At 34.6% G+C, this 16,881-nt stretch overlaps 2 protein-coding genes across 2 annotated transcripts; one reads left to right on the top strand and one right to left on the bottom strand.

The window, feature by feature from the left end:
- The first annotated feature begins 1,614 nt into the window (after positions 1-1,614).
- On the top strand, positions 1,615-5,401 carry LOC102590710 (uncharacterized). Its single transcript, XM_006341010.2, has 2 exons — positions 1,615-1,755; positions 2,610-5,401. The coding sequence occupies exons 1-2, from the start codon at positions 1,686-1,688 to the stop codon at positions 5,048-5,050; spliced, it is 2,511 nt and encodes an 836-aa protein (XP_006341072.1). The 5' UTR covers positions 1,615-1,685; the 3' UTR covers positions 5,051-5,401.
- An 882-nt stretch (positions 5,402-6,283) lies between these two features.
- LOC102590364 (mRNA-decapping enzyme-like protein) lies at positions 6,284-16,631 on the bottom strand. Its single transcript, XM_006341009.2, has 8 exons — positions 16,314-16,631; positions 15,219-15,259; positions 13,166-13,215; positions 12,854-12,998; positions 11,352-11,402; positions 9,019-9,142; positions 7,620-8,090; positions 6,284-6,766 (listed from the first exon to the last, which is right to left on the bottom strand). The coding sequence occupies exons 1-8, from the start codon at positions 16,470-16,472 to the stop codon at positions 6,713-6,715; spliced, it is 1,095 nt and encodes a 364-aa protein (XP_006341071.1). The 5' UTR covers positions 16,473-16,631; the 3' UTR covers positions 6,284-6,712.
- Positions 16,632-16,881: the final 250 nt, after the last annotated feature.

Here is a 16,881-nt window from a genome sequence, read left to right as displayed (position 1 = left end):
ATTTATTATTAAAAAATTTTATCTCACAAAATATTTTGTATCTATATTATAGCGTAACTAATTTAGATTTGTATCACATAATTTTTAATCAATAATTAATATTTGTACACAAGTTCAATTAATTTGAATTCACTTCGTATATACCTATTCATTAGAGAGTAAAATTGCAGTAACATATAAATTAGCAGACTTTCATACTTTGAACTATCCTACTATATTTATATATTCAAGTTATTATCTATTTACAAGTTTTATATCTTAATTGTAATTTGTAATTTACTTTATACTAAAATGCACTTTAATATTAAGTTAATTATAAAACTTATTATCAAATAAGAATAAATATTTATTAGCTCAATAAGATGTGTTTTAACACGAAGGTATTAATAGTTTAGATAAATAATGAAAAATGATGAATAATTGAGACACGAGATTCTAAATATATATTTTTTTGATATTTTTGCTGTATTATTAACTACTAATTCTTCCTTGTAATGAATTAAAATAGTGAATTACTCATATGACTAGTTTTTGGTTGGTGGAGTTTCATTCATCATGATCTAATTTGTATATTCAATTTCAATGTAATGAATAAATCAATTTATATTACCTTTACGAATAACTATGTTAACGGGTAAGTCATTAATTTATTGATCAATTTATATATTGTTTAAATTCAATTTACCACTTCAACATCAATACCTAATATCATAAAAGTGTTTCATTAGTATCGAATCAAATCTTTTATATTTATACTTTGTAGAATCAATATCTACAAAGTACAAAGTATGACTTTCAACCCACAGTTTATTTATTCAAACTAGAAGACTGAGAGAAGCTCAATTTATAATTTCTAACTTATGACTTTTAGATTATTTTTGTTATTTTATTAAGTATTTTATTTTATTATACCCAAACATTGTAAAAATTATTTTTAACTTATAAACACTTAAAGTAAATCAATCCAAATAGATTTTCAGTCACTTTAAAAAAGAATGACACATTTTTTTATATAATCTAATTTAACTTTATCTATTTTGTTCTTTATCCAATAATTTATAATCACACAATTTATATTAGATAATAAATTTTATTATTTTATTTTGAGAGAAGTGTTAAAAACATTCCTAAACTTGACGCAAAATACTAGTTTCATCTCTGAACTATTGACAACCTTAAAACACCCCTCTACTTGACTAACTAAACTTAAATACACCCCGATCACCTCTGATTTGCCACAAGACATATCAAGTGGTCTCAAACTCTTGTATGACATGTAACTCTTAATAAAAAGCCGAGAGAAGTGTTGAAAACCCCCTAAACTTGACAAGAATTTAGGAGTGTATTTCACTCATATTGTAAGATCGTAGGTGTATTTAAGTTCAGTTAGTTAACTAAAGAGGTGTATATAAAACTGTTAGTAATTTAGGGATGAAACTAATAATTCACATCTAGTTTATAATTATTTTCGATACTTCTCTTTTTATTTTTCTTTCACAAATTCCGTATCAAATCAAACTACATTAGTTTTGCTATGCTAGAGTGTATTTGATGACAAAATTGACACAATAGATATCCAAAGCAAAGCAACAAAAAAAAACAAGGAAAAGAAAAGTTATGTGCAAACGAGCCCTTATTCCCTTCTCTTTCCTTTTGTTTCTCAGTCTCCGTTCGGACTGTATAATATGGCCCATAAATGTACTTCTCTTCTCCGAAGTCTTCACTTTCTCGGCCGCAATTCTTCTTCTGGTATTGGTAATGCTCTTTCCACTATTCCTTTTTTTTATATATGTATATAGAAATTAATTCATATAATCTTCTTTTACCCCAAGGTTTTAAGTGTTACTCATCCTATGTGAGATTTCACTGGCCATGTTGTTGTTATTGGGCGGAATTTCCTCCGTTCCAATTTATGTGACACTTTTCATTTTCGAGCAATGGTTTAAGTTTGATTGGAAATTTGTGCATAGAATCTTCAAAAAAAATTTAAATGAAATTTATATATTTGTACATTACGTAAAAAGTACTATAAGTCACAATAATTGATAATTCAAAATGTTTAAAATATCTATGAAAAACTTACGGTCAAAGCTAGACTTGAAATCCAAAAAGTGCCACGTAAAATGGGACGGACGGAGTACTATTTATACATTGTTAATTTTTTTTAATTTTTTTTTATGTATATATGGTAGATGTCGAACTCGCTTGGCTAGTTCATATGTTACTTGATTTTGAACCCGTTTAATGAAAATCCTGGCTCAGCATCATATGATATTCATACAAGGTGGAAGATTGGAGGATATGTATGGAAAAGTATTTTGGTGACATTTTTTGGTACTAAAGATTGAAAAAGCATCTCACTTTGTTGGTTAATATGGAGTAAAAGTTGGAATATTTGGAAAGGAAATGACGTCTGCCTATTTGTGAAGGAATGCATTTTCTCCGTTTTTGCTGAAATACCAAATACCGGAAAATAATTCATTTTGAAAAATATTTTTCTAGCCATACAAACACACCTATATGTATAAAGTACTCTTCTTCATTTGTATTATAGAATTAAGGTCATTAGGAAGAATTCATCTGTTTGTAATCTTGGTTAAATGTGACAGGGAGGCCTGTTGTAGGATTTTTTGGTTATTCACTTCATTCTAATGCTAGTCAAGTTGGATGTCATACTCGTGATGAGAAGATTGGCAAACTAAAACTAGCTCAGGACCTAGCCGGTTTGGTTCAGGAATCTTTGAACTTAGAGGAGAAAAAATCCCAAGTATCTAAGAGATTGGGGCCTATGGTTGAGAAGTCGGTTGAGAATTCGGGAGGTGTGAAACATGGAGCGTCGCTGGCACAAAACTTAGCGAACTTGGTGGAAGAGTCTTATAATCTTGATGAGTCTAAACCTATGAATCGTGTGGAACATAAAAGATTACTTGAACTACGCATAAAAAAGAGAGTTAAGGAACAGTATGTAAACGGGAAGTTTCAAAACCTCATAAAGAAAGTGGTTGCCAATCCAAAAACACTTTGTGATGCTTATGATTGTATTCGATTGAGTTCTAATGTTGATCTAGCATCAAATGGCGAGGATTTGCCTTTTGAAGCCATGGCTGAAGAGCTTTCTTGTGGATGTTTTGATGTTAGTGCTAACACATATTCGATCTCAACTAAGGGCGCAAAGAAAGAAGTCCTTGTCTTTCCAAATGTTAAACTCAAAGTTGTTGAGGAAGCAATCAGAATAGTTTTAGAAGTTGTCTACCGACCTCACTTTTCTAAGATATCGCACGGTTGTCGTAGTGGTAGGAGCCATTTATCTGCTCTTAAGTACATTCGCAAAGAGATAATTGATCCAAAGTGGTGGTTCACCTTGCCAGTTTGCAGAAAGCTTGACAATCAAATCCTAGCTAAGCTCTTTTCAGTTATGGAAGACAAGATAGATGATCCTTTCCTATATATGATAATACGTAGTATGTTTGACTGTGGAGTATTGAATTTAGAATTTGGGGGCTTTCCAAAAGGACATGGTCTCCCACAAGAAGGAGCATTGTCTCCAATTTTAATGAACATATATCTTGATCTATTTGATCATGAAATGTACAGGTTGTCAATGAGATATGAAGCTATTGATAAAGGATCAAGCGCTGAAGAAAGTGCGCCCAACTCTGTGTTACGCAGTTGGTTCAGGAGACAGATATCTGGTAATGGTTCTCAAGAATGCCATGATTTGGGCTACTCTGAAATTAGGGTGCATTGTTGCCGCTTCATGGATGAGATTCTTATTGCCATCTCTGGTCCCAAAGACGTGGCTGTTGCTATCAAGTCTGAAACTGAAAATTACTTTAAGAATTCTCTTTATTTAGAATTTGAAAGTGAAATAGATGTTTTTCCATGTGATGGGCCTACTGACATTCGCTTTCTGGGTAGTGTGGTTAAAAGAAGCCTGAAAGAGAGTCCGGCTGTAAAGGCCGTTCACAAATTGAAGGAAAAAGTAGAATTATTTGCTTCACAGAAAGAGCACTCGTGGGACACTGGGACAGCAAGAATTGGAAAGAAATGGCTGGCTCATGGGTTGAAGAAGGTAAAAGAATCAGAGATTAAGCATCTCTCTGATGGTAGCTCCCTTTTGACCCAAATTTCTTGTTTTAGAAAAGATGGGATGGAAACAGATCATTGGTACAAAGTCTTACTAAAAGTTTGGATGCAAAATAAAAAGGTTAAATGCGAAACGAACGAGGATGTTATCTTATCTAAACATATAGTTGAACCAGCTCTCCCTCAAGATCTAAGAGATTCATATTATGAGTTCCAGAAGCGTGTTCAGGAATATATATCTTCTGAGACAGCTTCGACTCTTGCCCTGTTGCCAAACTCCAACTGTTCATCATTTACGACACAGATCATAGCTCCAATCAGCATCATAAAGAAGCGGCTTTTTCGATATGGATTGACAAACTCCAAAGGTTATTCCCAGCCATGTCATCTGCTAGTTTTTTGGGATGACAATGAAATTGTTGACTGGTATGCAGGTTTAATCTGCCGGTGGCAGAGATGGTACACCGAGTGTGACAACTTTAATGAGGTAAAGCTCATTATTTGCAATCAAGTAAGGTTGTCTTGCATCAGAACTCTGGCGATGAAATATAGGATCCATGAGAGTGAGATAGAGAAGAAATTTGATTCTGAATTGCGCAGAATTCCTGCAACTGAAGATCTGGAGCTTGAGATAACCAGTGAAGCAACAAATTCCGAAGCTGTTGATAATGACGCCTTAATGTATGGAATAACATACAGTGGAATATGTTTATTCTCTTTAGCAAGAATGGTGAGTCAGTCACGTCCTTGCAATTGCTTTGTTATAGGATGTTCAGCTGCAGCTCCTCGTGTATACACTCTTCACGTGATGGAAAGACAAAGATTCCCTGGTTGGAAGACTGGATTTTCTAATTGTATCCATCCCAGTTTACATAGAAGGCGACTTGGGTTGTGTAAACATCATCTGAAGGATCTACTTCTTGGTTATATTTCGCTTCAATCTATTAATTTCGGTGCTTGGTAAGGAAACAACTTCCCTTGATGCGAAGTGGTAAATATTCTGCAGCATGAACACTCAATAGTTGGAGTAGATGGACTGGAGAAAAAAGGAAGATGGAAGAATCTTGTAATTTTTTTGAAGATCTGTCTTTGTTGTCTTTATGTGATTGAATTACATTCATCATTATCATGGGATTATGATAATGTTTTGGCTTCAGAATGTCCACTTCAACTTGGTTGTGTCAAATCAATGCTAAAAGTTCAAAGTTTCTTAGGTAGCTGCCTTGAAGATTCTATGAAAGTTGTATGTTGTTGGTATGATACTGAGAACACAGATGGTTCAAAGAATCTAATGTGAAGGTAAATTCATTTGGTAGATGGGTACGAAACAAGTTATCCATGTATTAGTTTCCGTACAACTTATACAACATTTGATAGATAGATAGGAAATAAGTTATTCATGTATAAAATTAAAATGACATTTGGTTGACAATTTCAAAAACTGCATAACCAACACATGTATAAGGTATGAGAAAATCTATATATTATTTTATTGCATAACTCTAGTCAGCTACAAAACGACTTTTGAATGCTCAATGAAGTTTATCTACCTGATTTCAGTTTAGGCTGTTGTTACATTATTTTTTGTGTTTTCACTTTTCAGAACTACATTTTCTCAACTTTTACTGACCTTGGTATTGTCAAAATTGTGACAACTGTCAATTTTGCAGAAAAAAAGTTTGTGAAACTTCCAGCTACGATTTATTTCAGTTTAGGTAATATGAATTCGTTTAGAAGTTACATCAATGCAAGATAATTTTTTATTTTTTTTACAGATTAATTTTAAAATTTCTCACGATTCTCTAGTATCAAGTATATTGATGACCAGAACTTGGGGCAAACCCAGATTTTCTTGCAAACAAAGAGATGGTGAATCTAATCGGGATGAATTCTATTTTACCTAAACAAAGATTAAACTAGTAGATGGTTGATGTACAAATGTAAACAATACTGATATCACAGTTTACATGCCAATGTTAAATATATTGGCTGAAAACTGGAATATTTGCGTGCAAACCAATATAAACACTCGAACAGAAATAAATCATATGCTTAAGATTTTGCCTGATCAAGTTCTGAAATCTTTACCCAAAAGGTAGGGTTAAGGTCTACATATACGTTCCCTAAACCCCACTTTTGAGATTACACTGAGGAAACAAATATTGTTTGGTATCAAAGGCTAGTTGGGAGATTAATGTATCTGTCAAGCCACATATAGCTAATGTTGTGAAAGTCGTGAGACAGTTCATGCATGCAGCAAATGAAGAACATAATCATTCTGCTCGTATCAATGCATCTTAACAGTTGAATGAAAACCAAACTTGGTGAACATCAATGATTCCACAGACCAAAGCCATGATGTCCACCAAATTCTATCAAAACTCTGCATAGAATTTACAGAAATGTTTAAAGGTTTGCCGTTATCGATATTCACTTGTTCATAGACTTTCATCAGGATTGGTTGAGGATTGTCCAAGTTTCATATATTACATCAAGTCATAGGTCTAGTCAATCTCCTCATGAGGTGAAAAGAAGATAGGTCCAAATCCCCAGCACAAGAAACAAATATGTACAAACTACTTATACATGGTGCCAGATTTACAACATCACCACACTTCTCAAGGAATCATGAATGTGCATTAAGCAACTTTTGGTAGACCAAGTCGATAAACTGATTGTCCTGCAAAAAAATTAAGAAAAGAGTCATTTTTTCTTCAATAATAGAAAATTCAGAAAATATCCTGTATGTGAGCTGCATGTTATTGATGAAACAACAATGATACAATTACTAAAATCTATCATGATCATTCTCAACCATTCACTAATGGTTGGTCAAACATTTTTCAGTATTTTCAGGAATACGCTGGTGTGCAATGTGCAAAGTTACAAGTCAAGCTTGAGATTACGTGTAAAATAGATCCAATTGAAAATGAGATCCAGAACTTAGGGAGACTCTTTACAATAAACTTTTCACTTGTTTAGACAGCAGATGGGTACCATAGCTCTCTAAACATTGACAAGGAAATTGCACATTAGAAGAAATATGAAGTCAAAACCAAGAATTAATTTGACAGGGCATCTTATACTAACTGATGCTTCATCAGTAAAAGTTAAAAATTTAAACAAGCCACCTAGGATGTAACTCTACAACATAACAGATATCTTTTAAATTTTAATTATTTAACCAAAAATTTTAGTAACTACTTAACTAAATAAAACATAAAACCCTAGAGATCTTGATAAAGAAATTTACAAGGATCCTTTGATTGTAAACACAAGTCAGATTGAAGTTACAAATGTTGAACCCTCCAAAATCTGAATGTGTTTGCAAAGAAGCAGTTTCGATAATATGTCATGTCCACAAATTTTATGGATAAAATGATCAAGATTTATGCAGTTGAATGGAATTCAATTACTGTTCAAGTACACAAAAGACGCACCCAGCAATGACAATATATAATTAATTAACACAGTTGTAGTCATCCAAATAGCAGGCAGAGTACATAAATTAAATCCTGGATGGCTGGATATACCTGAACAAGCATTAGAAGCACGTCTTGAACTTTCTCTCTGCTTAGTGTCACACTTTGTGGAGGAATCTGAGTAGAAGTGAGAAATGGAGGCGAAGTAGGTGGTCGGAAGGGTTGAACTAGAGGTGTACCATGTGGGCGTTGTGGATTCACATGAGGATAACGGGCGGGAGTTGATGTAGCTGAGGAGACAGAAGTTGTCACCAATACAGGTGACGCAGGAGGTGTAAAGAAAGAAGGCTTCACAAGATTTGCAGGGTAATTAGTACTATAGATCAGGTTAGCAGAATCACGGCGTGACGGTGGAGGAAGTGATGGAGCTGACTGAACAGGTAATGAGATTTGCAAAATTGGAGCAGGAGATGGTAGGGGACTTGGAACTCGGGTTGATGGATCAACAGTTTGAACTGGATAATGATATGGCAGTCCGGAGTTCACAACAGTTGAAGGGGTATGCCCAATAGTTGCAGCAGTCTGCAACAACAAAATTAAATCTCAGGACTTTTCTACACCCCAAGGAGGACGGGCAGTAGGGGCAGGCTGCCCAGTATTTTAAAGCCAATGTTTACTACACTAGAAGACATTCTTATTGATCTTCCATGATGCATTCATCTACTAATGCAGCCTCACTCATATCCTGAAGAAAAAGATGCATTTTTTTCCCCTAACTACACTATCTCAGAAAAGCCAGCTTCCGTATAACCTCGTTTTCTTCAAAACATGCTAGTCTCCAAGTGAAGCCCTCAAACAGTTTCAGTTAGCAATAGAGAATAAATTCTTGGATCCTAGGGAATTTTATATTCCTCACAGAAAAGATTCCATACTATGATTTCTCATATTCATTTCCATCCACTTGGTATCATGATCATCATTAGTCAACCCATAGTCATCTCTTTTGGACATAAATGTTTCCCTCAAATTCCCGGGATAGAACAGTGTTCCTCATGAATTTTTGTTTTTGGGAAAGGGGGTGCATACGCAATTAAATCACCTAACGAAGGCATGCATGAAAATGTTAGGCTTATTCAAACATATATCCTGGTAATGTATGGTATCTGTAAATGATCAAAGAATATACATGCATTACAAGTTGTTACAAGAATATAACAAAATCTTTGACCAAGAAAATCTCAGGCGGCAACATTTTAAGAAAATGTTCAAGGGCCAGCATTTTGACACATTGCACTGCACAAATTGAGTGACTGGAGAAGCCAACAGGTAGAAATGTACAAATAAAGCAAATAAGGTAGACAGAGGCTTAACACCATTTGGCAATAAACAGAAGCTTCTTTTCGGTTTAAAGTTCATGAACAGATGCTAAAGTTTTAAACTTGACAGTTTAAGATGTTAGACGGGAAATTATACATCAATATCATAGGAAGGTTGAGTATATAGTACATACATTGAAAAAGTTCATAAAGGAAGAATCATCAGCACCAAACCCATCCGTAGAGGTGGTAAATGCCGGTCCAGATGGCCCTTCTATTGCTGTACTCATTGGGACCACCTCATGTTCTGTAAACTCACTGCACTTAAAAACAACAGGATAAGTTAAAAATTAGAGTAGATACAAAACCGCACCAAAGAAGGGGGAGAAAATCAAGAAACACAGAAATTAATAGCTGAAGAGCAACAAACATTGACCTTTTTTTTATAAGAGCAACAAACATTGATTTAGTCACCCCTTACGGACAAATATGCTGACAAGGGAAAAATGACAATGGATACAAGATAACAAAGTCATTGATTATTTCTCGATTTCCTCTTTTCTTCCGTAAGTGCCTTTGTTTAAGTTAGATCCTGAAGATCTATGAGAAATCATAAATGAAAGACCAACTCTAGGAAAGTAACAAGTTCGGGTTCTGTTATATATTCTCTCCACAAGCAAAGAAATGAGCAGAAAGTGTTGCCAACAGTATCCATATTATTGACTCATTTCATTTTGGTTAAAGTAGTCTCACTTACCATGATAGTTTCCTACAGCCAATAGGAAAACTCAAACCGGTAGGTTAACTAGCTTATGTTTGACTATCTTAACTACTGAAAGTAAAAGAAAAATCTGCTAAGTAATTACTAAAACCAAATAGGGTCCAGTGTCCATAAGACCTTTTGGTGAAAATTTAGACTATTGTGATGTGTACTCCTTATATCCATTTATAAAGAAAAATTATCCGACACCAGGAGACGTATCCATCTGGCATGACTTAGAAAAGGGGAATTAGATAATTTCTTTGCAGTCTTTCTCTCAAGGATGTAACAGTTTTTTTTTTTTTTTTGGGGGGGGGGGGGGGGGGGTCCTTTGGGCCATTTGGCTACTTGGACCTGCTGTCTTAAAAAAATTGGGCTCTGGTCCATTTTTGTTCCTGAAAATTCCTGTATACGCTGAATTTCTGTATACTGAGTGTATAGGGCCCCTGTAACCTGTTTTAATTCTTTGAATTTCTGTATCAATGTATACAACCCACTTTTGGGCTTCTTGGAGGCCTGTAATTTAATTTCCAGCCCTGAATATTGGTTTCAATTTGAAATTCACATGTTCGCCTTCCATTTTTTTATTTTTTGAACTCGATAATGAAGAGGGTGACTCGGAAGAGGCTTCGGGCCTAAGTGGCCCATTCAATAATGCGGAGGAAAGGATTTGAGTTCAACTTGGACTCCATGCGAATTCACATGATACCAAAAAAACAAAAGGGAAACAAATTAGTCAAAGGAAAGTGACATGAAACAAATAATAAACTAGAGAAAGAAACTAAAATAAAATAAATGAAGCTATCATTCAACCACTTGAATTGGCCAAGGCAAAGAATATTTTTTTGGGGGGGGCGGGGGGGGTGTCCACTAGTATTTTATTGGAATGTATATTGGCTTTATCATCGAATTAAAAAATAATTAAATGTATATATTTTAGAAGAACGACTTGATTGATGAATATATTGAAGTAAAATAGGATGGTTGTAGCGGAGGAACGCTACAAAAGTGGAAGAAAATACGATATGAAATCTATCAAAGTGACAAAAAAGTTCTACAGACCAATTCTAAGGTCAACAAAGTTTATTTATATAGAAGTAAATGTTGGGCAACAAGAGCCGTCAAAATACAGATGTTAGGATAGATATATCATCATACAAAATTAGACATGATTAGAAATGATCCCATCCCCTAGAGGGTGCAAGTGTCATTGCATAAAGCATAACATGAGAGAGGTCATCACAGATGGTACCAATTTATCTCACGGAGACTTCCAAATGAACTAATCTGTTGTCACAATGTTGGGATAGTTAAGAGTGCTAAAAATAGATGGTATACATTCACCGATTCACATATCAAAGGAAAATATCTTTGAAGACCTAAAATAACTTGGAATTCATACAAACTCAACTAAGAACATAACACAACACTATGAAGGTTGAAGGTACTAATATGCGTATTGATATTCCACATAAAAGAATACATGTATGATTACATAGGAACCAACAATTGATAATCACAATTTTGCAGAGATTATTTTTCTTATGCCTCACATCAAACTGATTCTTAAAACTTATCTTCTATCATGCTGTAGCAATGAAACAGTTCCTTACCATGTACTAAAATACGGAAATGCTATAGCTTCACCAGAAACAAGAATATTCATGAGTTGTGGCAAACAACTTGTGCTTATAAGGAAATCGCTTGACAAACATCTTAATTTCCAAACAAAAAAAGTAACCAGGGGAAGAATCAATGACGCCGCACCTTTTTCTTAGCTGTGGCTTCAGGGGAACCTTTGAGTATTCACCTAAAATTCTGGAATCCACCACATCAAAGTAAAATTATACAAGTTGCAGATTATGCGCCATGATTACGTAAGAAAAATGACCCAATTACTTCACATGACCTGCACCACTAAAACAAACTAACAATAAATCGTCTTTGATGTCATTTCCATCAACCGATATAACAAACTTCTTTTATCAAGTTAGTTACCAATATAACACAACAACTAACTGGTATTCCGATAAGATAATGCCATTTATATCATGTAACACAAAGAAGAAATGGATTCCATACAAATTAGACACCTCCATTAACAAAAACTCAGAACTGAATACTTAACAGAGACTGGCAACATAACCAACAACAACAACATACCCAAAATAGTCCCACAAAGTGGGGTCTGGGGTAGGTAGAGTGTACGTAGACCTTACCCTACCTCAGAGGTAGAGAGACTGTTTCCAATAGATCCTCGGCTCAAGGAAAAATAGTCCAAAGAAACTGGCAACATAACCATCGCGCTAAAATAAATGTTAGATGTCATTGAGATCACATATTTAAAGCCTAAGGTATGTCATAATTTGACTAAACAAGCTTCGAAATTTAAAATATTTCATTTATAGCAGCCTTCAACCTAATGCCTTTTGATAGAAAGACCCTATCATGGTTATCCTTGTCAAAGAAAACTCATACTATCATCCATTTTATAATCAATTCAGCCTAGTTACAATAATAACAGTCAACCACAAGTAATTCGAAATACAAGACTAATTACCAGCCCTTTACATTTTCTGTAAGTAGGTTGTTCACTTATTTGTTTTGCTCTCTATCATAAATGTCTACAAGAATAATTCAACTGTTTTTATATGTGTAGATGTTCAGGGAGAAGACGTAAGATAACCTCTTATAACATTGTCAAGTTGCTACATGCTTGTGGTGGGAGGTTATGAATTGGTTCGTAATACAATGGGTGAGCCGAGCATGGTAAAGGAGCCACTATACATGCGGTTTTAGAAGAAAGAAGAGAAGATGCAGTGCATGGGATGTAGCACTACTAGCTCTTATGTGGATAATGTGAAGGGGGAGGAATAGGAGAGCGTTTGAAGAGGTCAAGAAAGATTTTGTAGCCTCGTGTCTCGAGTTACCTTTAGGTACACCCAAGAGTTCTTGTGTGTATATATAACTGGATAACTTTTGCAGAGAAACATATTTTGGTCTAGGTTTCTCTACTTTTTTGTACACTTTCTGTATACGGGAACCTAACATTAATAAAATTACTTATCTTATCAAAAATATCTACAAAATCCACCACCATAACAGTTGTTTGATATTGATTGGAGAGAATAATTAATTAATCTACACAAATGTGTTCACCAACATCATAGATCTCCATTGCAATAATCTCAACCTTCATCTACAATTACAAGAGATAAAGCTCCACTCATAAATATAGCTTGAGTATAAAGACTGAAGAAGATGCCAACCTGCCAAAGAGATCTGCAACCTCCTCAATTTCATGTGCATTGTAAAACCAAATACCATTGACTTCTTGGGCTGCATTGCGATACAACAAGTATGGAACCTGAACCTCAAACTCAAAGTCCCCCAAGAGATCTTCCACCATATTTTCTGCTCCATATGAACTCAGACGTCAAAAAGGAAATCATTCATACGAGGCATTACATTCGAACATCATAAAAGGGACAAATTAAAATAAAGAATTCTTAATGTTTTCCCCTACGAATTGAAAAGTAGAGGCCCGCGATATATTAATGAAAGAAGAAATGGGATAATACCTGCACTCCTGCGGTTCATAACAATGAACTGGAACCTTGGCTGAGCACTCCTAAAATAACATAACCAACAACAACGAAATCTGGTAATTCAACCTCCTTATAGGCACACAATCCATCAAAAACCATCAGATTCCCAAAATATTACATGAAAAATAACCTAAAAACCAAAGAAGCCATCTCATAATTATATGGTATTTGCACAGCGTGATAATAGTTTCGGACAAAAGTTGAATCAGAAACTGTTTTTTGACTCCTTACAAAAAAATTTAACTTTAAGGGGTGGTTTGGCAGAGTGTAAAAGAATAATGCTAAATAGAGTGTATTAGTAATGCTTGTATTAGCAATGCATGTATTAGTTATGGTTGCATTAATTATACATAGATTATTTTAATGCATTGTTTGGTTTGATGCGTTAAAAATAGCATGCATTGCATAAAAAAATTATTTACAAAGATACCCTCCACTATTATGGTGGAAAAGATGTAAAAAAGGTTTTGAGGGGCAATTGGGTCTTTTATCATGTTAATGCATGCATTAAAACCATTGCATTGCTAATACCTAGAAATTCATAGTATTAGCAATGCACACCTTAATACACAATAGAGTGTATAACTAATGCATAGGTTGGAAAAGAGTACCAAACAAGGTACTAGTAATACACAAGGCTAATACATGCATTATTTTTCCTAATACACTCTACCAAACCAAACGACCCCTAAGCAGGCTTGTCCAATCCACGAACTGAACCAGTCCGGCCCACTAAGGGGGTGGACTGATATGGGGTAACCCACCAACTTAGTATTAGTAATGCTTGCATTAGCAATGCATGTATTAGTTATGCTTGTATTAATTATATATAGATTATTTTAATGCATTGTTTGGTTTGATGCGTTAAAAATAGCATGCATTGCATAAAAAAATTATTTACAAAGATACCCTCCACTATTATGGTGGAAAAGATGTAAAAAAGGTTTTGAGGGGCAATTGGGTCTTTTATCATGTTAATGCATGCATTAAAACCATTGCATTGCTAATACCTAGAAATTCATAGTATTAGCAATGCACACCTTAATACACAATAGAGTGTATAACTAATGCATAGGTTGGAAAAGAGTACCAAACAAGGTACTAGTAATACACAAGGCTAATACATGCATTATTTTTCCTAATACACTCTACCAAACCAAACGACCCCTAAGCAGGCTTGTCCAATCCACGAACTGAACCAGTCCGGCCCACTAAGGGGGTGGACTGATATGGGGTAACCCACCAACTTAAACTCCATGAAGGGGAGTCTGGCCCGTGGGACTTGCTAGGCCAGCCACACGGTACAAGGCCCACGGACTGAACGGTGTTCAAAGAGGGGGCGGGAGTGGCAATGGCTAGTTAGATGCCTACACATTAACCCCAAATTCCCTAATTGAATTCATTGACATCATACCGAAACATTCCTACATTCACTGTTACAAATTAGAAGAGTTATTGCTTATTTATATGGATGAGAACTATGTCAATTTCAGAAGCAAAACAAACCCACCGAACCCTTTTAGAATAGATGTGCTTGCTTGGTATCTAGGCAAGTTAAGGATATTAATTCAAGTTCCAATGCATTAAATATTGTTCATATTTCTAATTTCTTACTATTGTCCCATCTCTTTCTTGAATTATTTTTTATTTATGATCATCTACTTGTGTGTAAGTAAGTAATTCTAAGGGAACACAATTTTCTTTTATATAAATCATATCTAGATTCTTCAATTAAATTTCTTAGTGGAAAAAAAGGGTCTGAGACTATACCCCTCCCAAGGGTTTAAGGTCAGGTTCGGGCTGGTTCACCCCCCCACTGGGATCAACCCTGAGCCCTTGAACTCCTATATTGGGGCTAGACCAGTTCAGCCTGGGAACTTTACCATGTATATGAATGTTCAGACAAGCACCATAACAGAAAATACCTGCTAAATCTGATACACCGACATATGAAACAAAGCCAGATATAAACACTTCATATTTAAATAGAAAACAAAACCAGGTACATGGAATATTGCAAACATACCTCTTGACTACAAAGAAAGAACCTTCAACCTCCTTGCGGCTCTGAAATCCAAATTAAACATTCAATCAATTTATTATTTAAGACAATATATCAAGAAGACCGACTGATTGCACTATAAATAGGCAAACGGCGGGAAGCAGGAGTACACAGCGGATCCCTTGAAATATATTTTTCCAGGACATCTAATTTACCACCTTTTCATCCAATGATGTAGATCATGACAATTGCGTCCAAGTAGAGCAAAATGGAAAGTGAGATTTATTTGTTGATTACAACTAGCTTAGGATTGAGGCATACCTAAACTTCGGTGTTGAGATTATTTCAGCAATTTTTCTAAATTAATGCACATATTAAAAAGTATACACCGTGACTTTCTAAATCACGCACAACTGAATCAACATTCGATACATTCTGCAACACATAATAAGACACGAGTTTTTATAGTAACAACAGAGAACTACACGGAGATCAATTATGAAATTTACTCTATATAACTATCCATAGGCACTTTTAACAATCAAATCCATCAATATACACATATATCTACATAAAACAAAATTACATACATACTGCAACACACAATAAGACACACGTTTTTGTAAAACAGCAAAAAACTATAAGGAGATCAATTATGAAGTTTACTGTGTAGAACTATCCCAATGCAGTTTTTTACAATCAAATCCATCAATATACACATAGAGAGATTAATGTGTAAGTTCCACAAATCACTCAAACATTCACATAAATCAACATAAAACAAAACTCCATACATACTACAACACAACTTTTTGTAGTAACAGAGAACTATAAGGAGATCAATTCTGAAATTTACTGTGTAATCCCAAAGCACTTTTTACTATCAAATCCATCAATATACGCATATAGAGAGATTAATGTGTACTTCCACAAATCACTCAAATATTCACATATATCTACATAAAACAAAATTCAATACTTACTGGATATTAAAACAATGAATACTGACTATGCGAATATTAATTCAACAATCATCACACCAAATTAGCCTCTATTTCCTAAACTCGATAGTATATAAATCTCATTTTCTCAATTTAAACGAAAATTAAGTTTACGAACCCATTGATTGAGGTCGACGTTGAACTCGTACAACGTAACATGAGCAGCGGTGATGAGGATCTCCTCAATACACGGATCGATTCTCTGTAGCACAGTGAGGTTTAGCATCTTCGTACTTCGCTCATCCAGATTCGGCTTTAACTTTGAAGTCGACGACATACTTCTTCTAGAACTTTCCGATTGATCGTACAGTAACAGATAGATTATAGAGAGAGAACCGGAGAATCGATTTGTTGATCGGAGAAGAAAATATAGAGAAGTGAAGAGTGAAGTGGGAAAAATACTTAGTAAATGGTGACGAGAAATTTCAAAACTAATAAGAAAAGTGACACTAAATTTATGCGTAATTTCAATCTTCGTAATTAAATAAATAGCATAAAATATGTTATTTTCTCTGGTTATATTACATAGAAAATAGTCAAATATCCCTCCAATCTATTAGTCAATTTTCAACTACACATATATTTTACGAGGTCTTTTTACCCCCTAAACATGTTAAAAGTGGAATAATATACCCCTTAAAATGACATACCCAAATTTAGATTATGCAGTGACATGCACGCGCCCC

This window comes from Solanum tuberosum, unplaced genomic scaffold, assembly GCF_000226075.1.
Source record: "Solanum tuberosum cultivar DM 1-3 516 R44 unplaced genomic scaffold, SolTub_3.0 scf00021, whole genome shotgun sequence".
Classification (NCBI taxonomy): Eukaryota; Viridiplantae; Streptophyta; class Magnoliopsida; order Solanales; family Solanaceae; genus Solanum; species Solanum tuberosum.
Note: the sequence above shows the minus strand (reverse complement) of the source record. Positions and strands in the feature narration are given on the sequence as shown.